The 17,028-nt window shown below is 42.4% G+C and overlaps 1 protein-coding gene across 1 annotated transcript; it reads right to left on the bottom strand.

Annotated features, from left to right (window-relative positions):
* Positions 1-9,506: 9,506 nt before the first annotated feature.
* bhlhe23 (basic helix-loop-helix family, member e23) lies at positions 9,507-10,597 on the bottom strand. The gene has a single exon (XM_028994206.1). It carries the CDS (start codon positions 10,299-10,301, stop codon positions 9,612-9,614), a length of 690 nt encoding a protein of 229 aa, XP_028850039.1. The 5' UTR covers positions 10,302-10,597; the 3' UTR covers positions 9,507-9,611.
* Positions 10,598-17,028: the final 6,431 nt, after the last annotated feature.

The raw sequence follows: 17,028 nt of genomic DNA, 5'->3' as shown, positions 1-17,028 counted from the left end.
TATTTGTATGTGAGTGTTTGAGTGTGAGGAGGGCTCCTCATTACTGCTGCTCCACTTCACTTCCTGAGATAATCCCTACCCCAACTGTGGGGCCGGTGGATGACCTGGCCAGCACACATGGGTGCATGCACACACACCGTCTCACGCACATTTTTATTCACATTTCTATTGGCAGACCAGATATCTGTGTCAAAGACACATGAAACACACACATTTACAGATATAACTTGCAATAGCAGAGCATAACCTTATCCTCAGGCACGTTAGAGCAAAAACTAGTGGGGATTTGAAAAATTTCAACATAGAACAAGATCTTCACTATAGTGACAATAATCAAATAAACAATTAACAAAAAATCCATATGGGAGGAAATATATGATATATGACTAATATTGTGTTGGTTCTTAAAAACAAATTTTTTTTTTGTCTTTCCAACAAGTTCCACAAATTTGGAGGCCAACTCAACACCTTGAATTATTTGTCATGTTCCGAAAACCATGAGCAATGTTTGCGGTGTGACAATTTTGGCACATGTCAATGTACCATCCATGTGAACCCTAGGTTCCGCAGTAGAACATTGCCCAGTGCATCATACCACCTCCACCTACTTGCCTTGTTTCTATAGGGTGTCCTGCTGCCATCCCTTCCCCAGGTAAACAACACACACCCACTCAGCCATCCACATAATCTAAAAGAAAATGTGATTCATCAGAGCAGCCCACCTCCATCCCCTTTTTCCACTTCTGATTCTGTATTTGGTTTAGCAGTTGTCCTTCCTTAGGCACTTTATACTGGGATTGCCACTTAGCACCAGTCATCTGGGAGATGCTTTTAGGTGGGTTTTAGCAAATTTAGCAATTTGTCCCTTGACAAAATCACACAGATCACTACACAGCAGCTTCATAAATTGAAACATGCTTGTTTTAGACATCCACCCCTTGACAGGTGCTAACAAAATGTTATACTGTACAAGATATTTCTTGGGAATAATACATGAATGGTTGACAGAAAATGTCTAAAATAGATTTGAAATGAATGGCAAAAACAAATTGCATATCAGACACATGATAAATGCTATAAGACAGAAAATGGTGGTGAGTGGCACATCTATGTCTCTGGTTACAGATGATTCTGACGGCTGAATAGCCGTAAAGGAAACAGGGCCAAGTCCATATGTCCACCAGGCTGACTCTGGTGGCACTGAAGGAATTAAACAGTAGGGACAACAATACCTTGGGTGCTGCACAAATCTGGGCTTTAAGAAAGAGTTAGAAATATGAGAGCCAGAGTAGAAAAAAATGCACACCAGATCTCAACAAGACTTTGCCAGAAGGCATGTGGAGGACTGAGACCAAGCAGCTGAAGAATCTGTGATGTGATGTGATGAGGCCAGGGGACCTTGGTTGGTATAAACCACTCCCATCCAGAATGGTGGAAGAAGGAAGCTGGGGCTCTGGGAATGTCTGAAAGAATGAAAGGGTTGGAAAAATGAATGGAGAAATCAATATGTTAAAGTTTAAAAGACATGACAATCATTGTAAACAATGACATAAGAGAATGACACCAAACATGATTATAAAACTGTAATTTTATCAAGACAGCTTCATTATGTCCAATATCTGTCCAATATTCAATATTCTGGTGTATAGCCATGTAACCACAGTCTTTAAAATGTAACTAAATTGTTAATGATGTGTTAAAAATATTGTTATTACTACTAATAGCAATAATAATAAAACAAATATTAATAATTGTTGTTATTGTTGTTTTGTCACCAAAGTTAATTAATATTAGTATATAAATGTAAATGTAATAAATATGATATTATTACTGTTGTTGTGGAGGCATGTATTACAGTGACTGTTGATGGCTTCATATTCTCCATTAGAATACCTACAATTCATAATAAATTCTCTGTAATCCACAGCCTCTCATGTTTTCCATCTTTATTATTAAGCTGAGAGTCGAACAATTCTGAACCGACTTTTAGTCTCCCTCACAATGTCATCTCTGCCATTATCTGAGACCAGGGTAATTAAGAGTGAAAATGACACCGCACAAACACCCCACCCCTCCCTCCTCTAATGGGCTGTCTCAGAGAAAGACTGATGGTGCCTGCCACGGCGCTGGTCAACCTTGAGTGGCAGAGCTGCAGGGAAGAGGATGTGCCAGGTAACACTGTACCCACAACTTTGTGTGCCACTGCCTCCCACCCCCTTTAAATGGACCCCCTTTTAATTTCATGCACAGCAGAACCAGTCTAACACAAATTATACCCATGTCCAACAAACCCTTTACGCACAAAAGGTGAGCTAAATACAGCTGTACTGTATCAGCAAGTCAGATTACTGTAGCGGTACTGGACGATACCCGGTCCACTCCTAAATCTTTCGTTCAAAAAACAAAAACATGCAGGGGAGAAAAAACAAGCACGTGAAACCAATAATGATAATTAAAAACCTGTTTTCTCTATTATCTTCTTACGTAGAAACCGCTGAAAACCAAAACAAGTTTCCCTGTGCGGGGATTTAATTCAGTATTAGCAGTCAAGCTGCTCTATACCCTGCTTTCACAAGACAGGGAAAAACAAAAGGATGTGCTCTGAGAGCCCGTAACCATTTCCCTCCCTGTCTGACTTCCAAAAACAAAAGTACAAAATCCATTTTGCATATTAGAATAGTTCAAAGGAATTATCCCATGGTCAACACGGAATAAAACCCCTTTGATTCTCACTAATCTTTCAAAGAGGCACTGATATTACCTGATAATGTATGAGGATGGGACCACAGTAGGGATCAGGCCAGATTCGTGAAAGTGGATCACATTGTGATGAAATGTTTGCTCCTCTCCTTCCTTTGTTCCCTCCCCTTAATTCGCGTTTCTCTTCTCCTTACAACTGGTCCTCCTTCTCACCACGCCAAGTGCTTTCTCCTGGCGATTTCCTCTTTTGTGGATTAGAAGCCATTTAACATTAAGTCCTACTTATGCTGCCACTTAGAAAGAATTAAAGACGAGAGAGCAACTTGACAGACAAGAGCTGGACTAATTGAGCTTTCAAGCCAAAAGTTAAATGGCAATATTACATTTTTTTTCAGTATTCCACCTCCACAAATAAAGCTGTGTTAACAAAAAGTCCTGTTTTATTTGTTGTTGTTTTGGGAGTTGTTCTGAAGGATTTCTGCTCTAAAAGTCTATCAGAGTAATTGACTTTTACGAAAAAATGAAAAACTTAAGATAAAGATGAGACACAATAAGGGAAAAAATCAGAATGAAACTGAAAGCTCCTGGATTCAAGCACTTTGCACTGATACAGATATTGAACACCACATTTTGGGTGGTAAGAAGATTACAACAATGGGATGAAGGGGCTTTAGGGTCTTTAACACAATTTACTGCAGAGGTCGGCACAACTCCAACTCCAAATGAAAGGGATAAATCAGTCACTCCAATAACCCCTTTGTGTCCCCTTTAAAAAAACGAAGAAGAAAAATATTACTATTGTCAGATGAATAGACGGTTATAATCTATAAAAAATGTTTAGAAACATGCATTTAACTACTATTATTCACAGAGTGACAAAGAACACAATTTCCCTGCTACGGTAATTAGTAAATCCAGACATAAACTTCAAGGTCTAATGTCATTAAACCAAATTAGCACCCCCCAACCCCCCCACCCTACCCAGTGTGTCAGAAGAACTTGCAGCGACTGTACATCACAGCAACAGTAACTTACTGTACGGTTTGAGGGCAAGTGGGGCGCTGAAATGACACAAAGAGTTATTTAAGTCGTAATGAAGCGCCTTAATGAAATCAATGCCCTTGAAAAGTTCTTCATCAATTTCACCCCCCCAACACACCCCTCCCCAGTTCCTTCGGCCTGTCAGCTAATCCACGTGCCGGCACTATATTAATTAAACACAACGTTTCCTGAAGTATTTAAGTGAAGCGCCATTATTGATAATGAGCAGGTTTAAAAGAGTCACATCGCTCCAAAATTACTTTTTAAACCAGCCTTATTAGGCAGAAAATTAGACCCAAATCAGCCTACAAGGTCCTCATTAAGAGGCACTGATCCTTGGCCAGGCACTTGTTCCCAGCGTTTTTTAATTAGAAGCATGCAAGTCTATCTACTGTGGTAAATGCCATTAATCTTGCTGTTCACTCACTGCCTCACAGACCCCAAAAATCACCACAAGACCCCGGTCAATAGAAATTTCCCCCAACCCTGAAGCCTGCTCACTAGGTTGTCTACTCCTAAAGCTGGTGTTCTGTGTGGATGAGAGAGTTGGACTTAAAATGATATGCTATGAAAATATTTGACTCAATTCATGCAATTTCTCTTTTTGGGGGGTTAAATGCACAGATCTGAAGCAGTGAAACTGTACAATGTAATGGTACAAAGCAATTCTGGAAAACAGTTCTGTGGATTTAAGATGAGGTGTGTGTGTGTGTGTGTGTGTGTGTGTGTGTGTGTGTGTGTGTGCAGACAGCAAAAGGAATGCATCTTCATTTAGCTGCATGTGTTTATCTGAACCAGCAGTAGAGCATTCGCAGGCCTGCCTGTCAGTTCTGTCTCCACATGGAGGATTATGGATGGCCAATTACATTGCTTTTGGCATTAATTAATGACGCTAACTATCTCTCTGCCCCCCTACACAAAGAGGGTCTTGCTTTCTGTCCTCAGCTTGTGAAAGGAACAGGGTAGACCAACAAAAAGACATGTGTGGAGTGTGTGTCAAACGTTTGTATCTACTTGTGTCTGCCCTGTCATTTGTTACTAGGAGTATAATTTTCAAATAACACAAAGATCAAAGATTAATTTGGAATCAATTTTGATGGCATACCAATCACTTCAGTGTATTGTAAAATATCAAAATTTCAACAAATTTAATGTATTCTGTGACATTCAGAACTACTTAAATTAATTAATTTACATAATTTTAAGCAAAAGTAGACTCTAAATTAGCTAACATTAATCATTCAACCCATTTATAATTCACTATATGTATAATTGCAATTAACTACAACATTTCAGTCACTAAAGACTGATACAAACATTTAGTGCTGCTCCAATATGTCTGAGCAGCAAAGTAATATTTTTCACCACTTAATTGCAATAAAGTTCACTTTGACTTAATTTGTGAATTATTTACATCACTGTTAACGTGGCATATGGAGTCAATGAATATTATGTAAAAAAAAAAAAAAAAAAAAAAACAGATTGTATTAAAGCAATTTTTAAAGCCTCAATATGTGTGTGTGTGTGTGTGTGTGTGTGTGCGTGTGTGTGTGTGTGTGTGAACAAGGCTTCTTTCCCCTAGTGAATAGATTGGTTGAGGCTGAACTGGTGTGTCTCTCTATTCTAGTGTGCTGCTGATTTCCTGCCGTTTCCCAAATGGTTTAACATCTGAGGGACCATTATTGTGATTTTAGTCTGTCGTTGAAATGGCTGCCCTTTTTGTCATCTCAGATATGCTGTCAAACTGAGAGCGAGCGAGACTTCCTCTAATCTCCCCTCTCGTTGATTCTCTCTTCTTTTTATGTATTTTGTGGCAACTCTCTTTTTGGTTTTGTTTATTTTCATTTTTAGAATGTTTAAATGAAAGCTTCAGTGAAAAATTATAAAGATATCTGAAAATTCCTTCTCCTCATCTCCTCCCCCTCTTTCATCCTCCATGAGGCCTAATTTTGCCAGGGTGGACACAGCATGCTGGTCTGTAAAATGTGGGGTGTCAGGTGCCTTGTGGCGACAGGGGGAAAGCATTCACCCGGCTGCCATATTGTGAGGGGTCGTATGGGCCAACTCCACCACCAACCACAAAACTTCACCCCCCCCCCTGCATTCCCCTTCGTCTGATTAGAATAAATGAATTGAAAGGGTTGTCCCAGTCCAATCCCACTTCAACCCATGTCGCCCCAAATCACATGGCTGCCCGGAAGCAACTGACTGAGTGGGTCATCACATCCGACAAGGCGGGGCCGGGAGGAATTTACACTGGTGATGTCACAGGGATCATGGGAATGTGATGACTTGTGGTTGGGGGCCGGGAGGGGGGAGAGGGGGGGTTCTCTGTTGTGTTTACCATTCACCTTTTTAAATATCCATGCTCACATACACACTAATGAAATGTCACCTCATTCACATGATATAGCAGTAGATCTTTCATCTTATACAAATTTAATACATTTCAAATACCTGGTTTTGACAATTCAAGGTATGTATGTTGCCACATATTAAAATAATAATTAGCAATTAGAAATATCTATCAGTATGTATCAGTCTGATCATTAATTGCCACTTTAAAATGTTTCAGAAAAATTCACTAAATTAAATGGTAAATGTGTGAGTACCTTCGTCAAAGTCATCAAGTCTTCAGGTAAAAAAACCCAGACTTCCTCCTATTTGTTTAACCTGCAGCCAGCTGCATTTCTAAAGAGAGCTACTGAGCATGGAGGTCATGTGTGGGGTCACGTTAAAGGGGATCACCTTAAAGGCCTTTACAGGGATTAACAGAACCTTGCAGTTAATTATTGTCCATTTAACAAAGAGATTTAAACCAGCAGAAAAGCAAATAGGCTAAAATGTAAATATGTACGCTTTGATTCCAGAATTGCACTTTAACAAGTATACATGTTATACACATATAAGGTGCAATAGCAACTACTGAAGTGCTTTACAGTGAATAACTGCAGCAAGTAAAGATGCACAGAGACACGCACTCATGCCCCTGAACAAATACACATCTTCCTTTCTATTGTCTGGGAAACCTCTGTGACCTCCACCTCCTCAAACATAATTCTCTGCCCTACACTTCCCCACCCCCTCTCAGGCTGAAGTTTTGGTGCCCACATCTTAATGCACAAGCAAGCCTCCCAGAGCAAAAAAAAGCAACAACAACAGAACACACACACACACACACACACACAAACAACAAACCCAACCTGAGCAGCATAGGATGCCTTCCCCTGATTCTCCTGCCTGTCGGCCTGCAGTAAAGATGGAGCCTATGTGTTGTGTGTTGTGTGTGTGCGTGTGTCTGTGTAAGTATGTATATGAGTGTGAATAGGGAGAGCTAGACTGTGCCCCGGACTCCTTCGCCTCTGCAAGAGCTTAATTAATTTCAGCAGAGCTGTCAAAAGCATTCCAGCGAGTTGGGCACTTAAGGGCATATGTTTTTCTTGCGCCGTCGTCTGCTGGAGCTGAGCGACAAACACAAGCGGAGGGAGCTCGCAGCTACGCTAATGAAATCAATCCGCTGCGCTCCCCTGGACAACGGGCATGAACACTGCGAGTTGACAGTGCCTGCAACCACGGCGGCCACTCGCTGAATCCTGCCATGCCACCTTCCTGACTCAACATGACCTCAGTGTTCGCTCCTTTTAAATCCATGCATTTGCCAAAAATCACTTCTAATTCCGGTCTTAAGCTATCAACCAAGGAATACAGGCTTGAGCAACATCTATATGATAATATATTATGATGAATTATCGATATGCTGGTATCCACACTGAAAAATAATTCCAAGTTAAAATTAACTGGTTCAAGTCAAAATTTTGATCCAATTTCCGATATTTCACATTGTTCAGTTTAAAGTACACTATTATTTTTATTTTGCATATTGAATTGACTCAGATGCTCGAATAAACTTGCTTCAACAGATGGGTCTGTGCCGTTTGTGTTGGTGTCAGTGCGCATGCGCAAATTTCATTCTCATGCTCAAGCGGTACGGTTCGGCCACTCACAGGTCCTTTTTATCATGGGAATTCTATGTGATCCCCACCCCTGCTAATAACCAGTATAACTGCATGAGCAGTGAGGTGGAATCCTGTAATAAAGGGCCATGTTGTGACGTCACGAAGTCTGCATGCTACCTTTCATCCGAACCCGGGCCCGGGCGGGGTCAGTCAGACTCGTTCGCGGCTCTTTTGACTGTCAACTGGGAACTTTCCCGAGAGTCGTGTGTCAACAGCGCGCCAATCTGCGGCGCCAAGGGTGGCGCGCCGCTATTATGACATGTCGCTAAACGGCGCGCGACACGGGCGGGGCGGGAGTTCAACTCCCGGGATTCGAGTGCGAGTGCTGCTGCATAAGCAGGGTTATTAAAATTTGTTTTATACTTAATGGCCTAAACCCTGATACAATAATGGAGCATATTTTAAAGCATTTTATGCACGCGTTGGTTATGTAAAATATGAAATGCTCAGGCTGTAAGTTTGAAATAAAGTTTGATTTAATGCACATTTGTCACGCATTACGAGGCCGTGGTTGACTGGCGCAGGAATCGTGTTAATAAGTGGATGCGGGTGGGCCGATGCCCGGAGACAGGACCCCCAACCCCCCGGGCACAGCCTACCAGCCACCGCGACCAGGTCTCATTTGGGGGATTATTGTCATCTGAATACAAACCCGATACTGGAAGGGACACTTTGCATTGCGCGCAACGTGTCCTGCATTTGGGCATAGAAGAGACGATGAAATATTACGCCATGCTAACCTTAATTGTCATATTCCCCATAACTTATAAAGCATTGCATTTTATTGTCTTCGTCTGCTGTCCAGGTGAGCGGACATCCCCGTGTGGTTCCAGGGTGAATGACGTCAGGGGTCAGGGGTTATGATAAACGTAGTGTTGGTGATTCCACACTACAGCAATAATAATAATAAGAATAAGAAGAATAATAATGATGATAACAATAAATAACAAACACATTTCTTTTGATGGTTACATGTCCGGTTTATTCCTTAAAAATGACGAGCGATGAGTCACACAGCAGGGCCTGCACAAAAAAACACCCCCTTAATGTCACCGTCGCCCCTTAATATCACAGCATATCAAAACGTCGGCGTTTTCACATCATATCAACGAATCAACGTGAAAACTGGCGAAGAGAAACGGAGAGAATAAATGTACAGGAACAAAAAAAACGAGAAATAAATAAAGTCCCGTTGGCGCGAGAGTTTTTAATTATGAAGACATGTATATGAAATCAACGTTGCAACCATACCAAATGTATTTTTTAATCGTCGTCGTCAGTTAATTGTCAAGTAGTTTTTCACAGTTGTTACATTACAATCAAGTGAATTGTGCAATAACACAACCAAAGAAAAAAATCTCAACAAGCCTGCATCTTTTCTCCAAAAGTATATTTACAGGTGACATCTGGGCGACATTGGTGACATCTGGCAGCAGCCAGCAGCGCTGAGGGTCGGGCCGATGCTTCGTACTGCGCCACGGTTCGAATGTTGCATAGTCGGCAAGTCGTGGAAAGAAACGGGGCGAATTATTCTGGTCATTCGTCATAAAAAAAAGGCCACGGCAACGTTCCCCGTGGCTCCCTTTTTTATCACGTTTTTAATTGCTGTCGTTTCTTGTGGCCATGATGCCAACGGTGGCGAGATGGGAACATTCCGTCACAGGACTCTCAGAAGTTTTCTTTCAGAGTCAACATGAATCAAAACAGGGGAGCGAACAGTGAATATGAATAATATTAATAATAATAACGTTGTACAATTGCGTTGTATTCTTTTTTTTTTTTTTTTTTGGAGAGCGCGGGCCTTTCGTGGGCCTTTTTTTCCGTAATTTTTGTTATTTCGTCTCTCTGCTCAGATCAAGGCTTGTCGCTGCAGTGTTTGAAGAGACTCGCGGGCGTCCCGCCGTACGAGCCGCACTTCTCGGCGCAGCCGGCCAGCGCCGTGCCGGAGAACGGGTACACGGCGGCCTGTCCGAACGGCGCCAGCGCCGCGGGGACGGGCGACGTGATGCTCTGTCCCTGGTTCAGGTAGGCGACCAGGCGGCGCATCTCCTCCAGGGCCTGCGCCTGCATGAGGATGTAGTTCTTGGCCAGGAGCAGCGTGGCGATTTTGGAGAGTTTCCTGACGGACGGGCTGTGCGCGTAGGGGATGACGGACCTCAGGCCGTCCAGCGCGTCGTTCAGGTCGTGCATCCGCCGCCTCTCCCGCGCGTTGATGCTCAGCCGGAGGGACCTCTGCTCCTTGGGCTTCTTGGCGAGCGCGCCCGGGTGCTTGTCGTCGTCGAAGCCCGAACTTCTCTTCCTGGAGTCCATGTGGTCGAAGCTGTCGTCGTCGTCGCCGTCGCTGCTCTGTTCCCCGCCGCTCTCGTTCGCCTTGGCCGCCTGGGCGGCGAGGAACTCGGCGGCCGGAGTCAGCGGGAAGCGCCCGGGACTTCCAGCGCCATGGCCAGCGCCGAAAGCGAAGGCGGACTGGCCGTAGCGCTGGGTCAGGTCCAGCAGCGTGTCGTTGCTGATGGACTTCAGCAGGTTCTCCTCGCTGGCGTTCATTTTATTTTCTCCAGCGAAACACCAGCGTAGCGCGCCGTGCAGCCGATCCTCTGTCTTCAACACTTCGCTCTCTCCTCCTCCTCCTCCTCCTCCTCCTCCTCTTCCCGAGTCCCTCTCCTGTGCCTGGTGGCTTCTGGGAGCAGGTTACCGGGGATGGAAGAAGAAGAAGAAGAAGAAGAAGAAGAAAAACCGCCTTCTTGACGTAGCGATTAGCGTCCGGTCGCGCGTAAAACGCGGCGCGTAATGAGGACGCGCGGAGACTCCAAACTTGTTCCGCGGCGGCGCGCCTCGCCCTCGCCCTGGGCAGGTTGTGGCTCGCGCTCCGTCCCACTTGCTCGTTAGTAGGAGAGCGAGGCCCGTCGGGATTAGCAGCCCGTCCAATCAGGGGGGCGTTTAATTAAGAGGATTAGACGGCGCTACGCGACTAATTTCAACAATGATGATGACAACTGATGTGTCAACGGATGCTGATGTGTCTTTAAAAAATGTACGATTTGTTTTCATGTGTATTGATCATGGGCATTGACTCCCAAAGGGCAGCTTTTTCGATCACTACTGTTCACTATATATATATATATATATTGATCAAACATTATTCTGCTTAGTTGGCATAATTGTGCACAGTTGTGCATTTCTCTTAATTTGTCTCTATATTTTAGACACACTATAACAGAATCGGTGTTGGCAGAAGTTTGCCTCCGTGAAACTTTTGGTCACGACACGTGAAAGGAACCAGCCTACATATTACGCACACCCCTGGTGAAGTGGCAGTTTCATTTAACCAATTAACATCTTTTCGGTGTGCACGTTGGTGCACGGTCGTCACCTATCCTCCACGAAGCGGGTTCGTGGAGGAACGGCGCCTCGAGGCGGACCTGCTGCGCTGCGTTAATCGCATCACCTGGACAGGAACCAAAAGGGGGGATTAGCCCTGCAGAGCATCAGGCGTGGTCCGTACAGGGTGAGGGTTACCGCCAGAGCAAACAAAAGGGGCGGAAAAGGGAGGTCGAGGAACGGCGCTTAGGAACCGACTTCTAATTCTCTTAATAAACTGAGGAGCGGTACTTTAACACTTTGGCCAAAGAGTAAAAACATAGGCGGCAAACCTTTATCGGGTTTTACACTGCGTGTTTTATATCAGATGGTGTCCTATTGCAAGGTGTTTAAAATCAAATGAAATGGTAACTCTGTCGATGAACTCGGCCGAACTCTTCGAACGTTCAGACCGGCAGAGTTGAATGAGCTTTTTTTTTTTTGCGCGCCTCTGCTGCCACCTAGTGTTCATGACGCAAAACGGTAAATGAAGGAGAAGTCTGTTATGACCCTGTGGAATCATTTTGAGTGTATCCTTAAATTATTTACACTACCGGTCAAAACTCTGTGGAGGTTATGGAAACTAATGATCTAAGCCAATCTGAAGAATCCAATTACAAATACATAATGTGTTTTTTCACAGTCGTCTCTTTTTGCTTTCATGACTGCTTTGTTCACTACTGTCATCATGAGATGCTTCATGAGTTGCTCATTAACACGAGTGAATGATAAGAAAGTGTTCAGCATAAACTTTCAGGACTGTAGGTAAATCATCTCGTTATTGGTGGTCGAGAGAGTGTGAAATGTTGCCATTAAAAGTTCCAGCAAAAGTTTCCTGTTTTGGAAAACGGCAATAATATTCAACTCTTTTATTTATTTCAAAATCTATCAGTTGTCATTTCGTACTCCTGTGTCTACAGTTCCTATCTATAATGTAAAAAAATGCAAGACCCATAAATGATTAGATGGGTCCCATTTAACTAGGACCCATCAGGCTATTTTTCTTAATTGTTTCTATTGTTGACTGTCAATGCTTGACAATGACAAACTGTAATTGTCAAGCTAACAGCAAGTCAGAATATTAACTGCAATACACTGAGGATATTAGTAATGATACAGTGCTAAATGGAGTGAAAGGTCCAGAGATTGCTCTTGTTAGGGTTGTTGTTTCGGTCCTTCTACCACCATGACAAATTAAGAGAAATGCACAACTGTGCACAATTTTGCCAACTAAGCAGAATAATGTCTGATCAAACATTTGTACAGAACATCAGATGAAGAGCGGCTCGAAGCTCATAACCATTCAAATACCTGCACAATCTTTGTTTCATGCCTGATAATGAAGTTGGTGAAAGTCACTGAAGTGACAATAATGATAAATGTTAATAAATGTATGGTAATGTCTATTTACTCCACAGTATTATTCCCATTCTCCTTTCCTCATCAGTGCAATTGTACAGAGACAATAAAGTTGCAATGTTACAAAATAAAATAATAAGCTTCCAGTTAATGATGGTAACGTTTGCATATGGTACAATGTTTTGAACAGTACCATATGCTTTTTACCATGAATACTGTAAACGCCTCGGATGTGACACTTTCTAATGCATTGTGTGAAAATAAGGCACCAGTCTATAAGCAACAAACAAAGAAAAAGTTAAAAATTCCTTCTTTTTATGTCATGCAATTTCTATGTAACATTGTGTTACAGGTGTGTTTATGTCCAAAATCACAATGGTGTCAACCTTATTTGACCTGTCTTTATTAAAAGGAAGCATAGAACTTAATAAGGGCGAGAAATGGATTTGGAGGTTTATGAAATCATTTAGGTTTCACATTTTCATAACTTTATTTAAACTTATATTTGCACTCTCCTTCTCGACTCACATGGGGCATGGTGGGGTTTGACTCACGGGGGTGCAGTGGTGGCCTAGCGGTTACGGAAGCGGCGCCGTAATCGTAAGGTTGTGATTGAATCCCAATCCTTCAAGGCACCACTGAGGTGCCACTGAGCTACGTACTGTCCCCACACACTGCTCCCCGGGCGCCTGCCACTGTTCACTAAGGTGATGGTTAAAAGTAGAGGACACATTTTGTTGTGTCACCGTGTGCTGTGCTGCAGTGTTTCACAATGACAATCACTTCGCTTTCACATATTTCCTGCTCATGTAGATTCCTTCTGTACAGCATCAGACGTTTCCGCCCTTATCTATCAACACTGACCACCCAGACACTTGTTCAGTCCCCAGGAATCTCACAACTGGATTACTGTAACTCCCTCCTTGCAGGTCTACCTCTGAATGCCATCCGGCATCTACAACTACTACAGAATGCAGCAGCACGACTGGTTTTCAACCATCTAAAATTCTCCCACACCTCCCCTCTGCTAAGCTGCCTCCACTGGCTTCCAGTAGCTGCCCGCATCAAAATCAAAATACTTATGCTGGCCTACAAAGCCAAACATGGAGTAGCACCATCCTACCTCACAGCCCTTATTACACCTCGCACTGCACCTCGTATACTCTCCCTCCATCTCTGAAGGTACGAGGAAGACACTCATCTAGACTCTTCTCTGTCTTGTCCATTAGGTGGTGGAATGAACTTCCCCTTGAGGTCAGAAGAGCACAGTCACTGAGTACTTAGACAAACTTGTATCTTTTGTATAGTCTGTTTTATGCAAGAAAAAACTACAGAGTGAATAAAATGATTGTATTCATGGTTTGAGTCCTAGTGAAGAAAAACTGATTACTTCATTGATGGCAACATGAAAGCACGTTGTAAGTTGCTCTGTACAAGGGAGTGTTCGAAATGCCATAAATTTGAATGTAAATGTAACATGGAAAATCTTCTTTCTAATTCTTGCTTTTGCCGATAGGTGGTAGGATTGTCAAACAAATGGTCACAAACGCCTGTACGTGGACAAATGCAACCCTAACTTGTCCTATTTTCAGGCCTAATCAGGCACACAAGTATATAATTTACATTTTATTACTCCGAAAAATGGCTGTTTGTATGTTTAGATATCTGTGCATTGTACATCTGCGCAATAGATTTTTTAATCTTATCCAACACATTACAATATTTCCAGTAATATTATTCAATATTTGGTCTCTGTTGAGATTAGGGGGCTGAATTAACTTACATTCATTTTCTAGGAAAAAACCTGCACCAGTTCAGCTGTAAAACTGATACTTACCTTGAAGGGTTAAATAGACCAGCTATATGGAAGCTTTGCCAACATCAGGCCCAAAGAAACACCGTCTGTCCTTATCAGTGAATTTGGCAGCTCTTCACTCTGCAATTTCCCCCAAAATCTGATAAAAACAAAATAAAATCAAATAAAGCAAGCAGTTGAAACCATCACCAACACCACAAGGCAGAAATCAAAGGCCTTTCTAGAGTGTTCCTCTTATCATTTAGAGTTAGATATGGGGTTCTGTGACTCCGGGCAAGTCATCTAATCGTGAGGAACCTTTCCTGTTCCTCTTTTAATACACCATGAAATTATGGCCTTCGAGACCCAGAGTGATAGAACGGTTCATTTGTTGCCACACACTCCATTTTTTTCTTTCATTTCAACTTATGCCCCATATGAAAGTGTGCTAAGTGTTGCAATCACAGAGACCTGGAATGAGATCAAATAAAATAAGAAAAGGAATTGGAGGCTGATAAGTTCCTCTTTTATTCTTCTTTCCCTCTTTTATTCTATTGTATTTTTCCCTCTTGTTCCATTTTTTAAAGGGGTGGTAGTAGCCTAGTGGGTAATACACTCTCCTATGAACCGGAAGACCCAGCTTCAAACCGAGCATCTTAGCTAGCATCTGTTAAATAATGTAAATGTAACTATGCACAGCGAAAACAGCGCAGTTCAGGATGCATTTCACTGCACTTTGTACTGCTATAACTCTATGTTACAAATAAAAAATCTTGAATTTTCTGACAGTATGTCAGAATTAGAGATGCAGGCTTGTAAACCGCCACATTAGGACTGTATGGCCTTTCTGTCAGCAAGTCTGTGAAATCCTGTAAACAGCACAGGGGTTATGTACAGGGGTTAAAGGTGTGTATCTGTTGCCATGCAACCAGAGACACAAGGCTTAGTGTCAAAGGAATGAGCCAGTCACCAGAAACATAGGTCAGCCCAGAAGAAACCCAAACAGCATTGAATAGAATAGAATAATATTGAATAGAAGAAATGTTGCGGTCAGACCTAATGCAACGATAAGGTTTTTTTTTTATTATTCAGTTGTTGCTAGGTGACTACAGACAGCGTTAAACGTGTGTCTGTCTTGAAGATTTTGTGCTGGTGATGATGATGCTTAAAGGCAAATACATCTGTCGCCTCTCCATCTCTTCTGGTTGATAGAGACAATTGGTTATGGTAACAATGATGAATAGACATTTAATGAGGTAGCAGGAATACACAATTTCAAGTAAATTGTGGTTTGCTGGTGTAATGGCATGCTGTGCAATACGTCTGCCTCCTTCTGAGAGTACCCTGATTTGCAGCTCCCTGTTGCCACAGCAACCGCAGGCCAGACATTATCTAAAGGTGACAAGCCACTTGGCACCTCCAGTGCTCCAGTGAGACTGCAGTAGCAGATGGAGACCATGGGAGGGCAGCACTGAATTGTGACTGTCACTGCGGAGAGGCCTGCACATTAGGATGTGTCAGCGGGGAATGTTTGATAGCAAATAAACATTTTTAACATGTAGGTCTCACACTGTGCATCTGCACGTAGGCTCGTTCTCTGAAAAATGTGCAGTGGGTCATTTCATTTGTCTTACAGCAATCTCGCTGCAGATTAATTTCTTATAGACTGACTATATTCACTAATGCATTTATTATACTTTCTATGTAGTCAAATCTGACTACTAAATGTATGATAACGGCTTTTAGACACAACACATTATGATACATTTGGTATTACATTGGATATTATGGGTTACATTGGATTTTGATTATTATTTTTATTATAATTATATTGATTATTATTAGTCATTTTACAATTACAACATAACTTGTGCTGGTGAGTCAGTAATCTGTGTCTGTAGTAATATTTGTAATAATTTTTCAAGTTGGATGGCTTTCATCAACAAAATGTTGTACAGTATGCATGCAAAATACTGTATAGATGCTGTGTGTGTCACAGATGATGTCTGTCCATTCTGTACAGTGTGTGTGTGTGTGTGTGTGTGTGTGTGTGTAGGCTGTATACATGCTGTGGGAGTTTTGGGGGGTATTGGGGGGCTGGGCAGGGCAACAGAAGCTGGGATTAAATAGGATGGATTTGTCAGCGACAAAAGCACCACACAGACATAATCTCCATCTGTTTAAAACAGAACGGGCGCCCAATGAAGAGGAGGAGGGGAGAGAGATGGAAATAGAGTGAGATGGGTGTAGGGGCACAATATCTGGCCACTGAGGGTAAAGGAATATTAAAGCTGCCATGGATTGTTTCTTGTTTTTTGTTTCATTAATTGTTGTAGTATTTAAGAACACATGTATGAAGTTATACAGACTTTAATGACTTAAGACAGAAAATGCAAGGTCATGGGGTCAACAAACACAACACTCACAGTAAAGAGTAGGACTGAAAAGACATCGCTTTAGAATACAGGTCAGTAGTAAACTCCGCCCAACCTAATTTCCTCCCCAGAACAATTAGCGAGGAGTGAAATAAATAAAAAATAGTATGGCCTACATAGCCTACATAAAATGAACCGCTGCCAGAACTTTGCTGCTCGGCGTCTGAAATGCGTTGGAGAGTTGCACATTTCACATGTTTAATATGAAATGAATACAAAGCCAGTTTCTCTTATAAACACTGGTGTTACGACTTTCATTTGATCCAATTAACTTAGATTTCTTAGGTATGGAGAATTTGCGTGTTGTCCTCATTCCATGGGGTGC

This window comes from Denticeps clupeoides, chromosome 10 (assembly GCF_900700375.1).
Source record: "Denticeps clupeoides chromosome 10, fDenClu1.1, whole genome shotgun sequence".
NCBI classification, from domain to species: Eukaryota; Metazoa; Chordata; class Actinopteri; order Clupeiformes; family Denticipitidae; genus Denticeps; species Denticeps clupeoides.
This window is presented reverse-complemented; position numbering and strand designations above follow the sequence as displayed.

Coding starts and splice junctions, on each gene's coding strand:
- bhlhe23 (XM_028994206.1), bottom strand. CDS start 10,301: ATGAACGCCAGCGAGGAGAACCTGCTGAAGTCCATCAGCAACGACACG.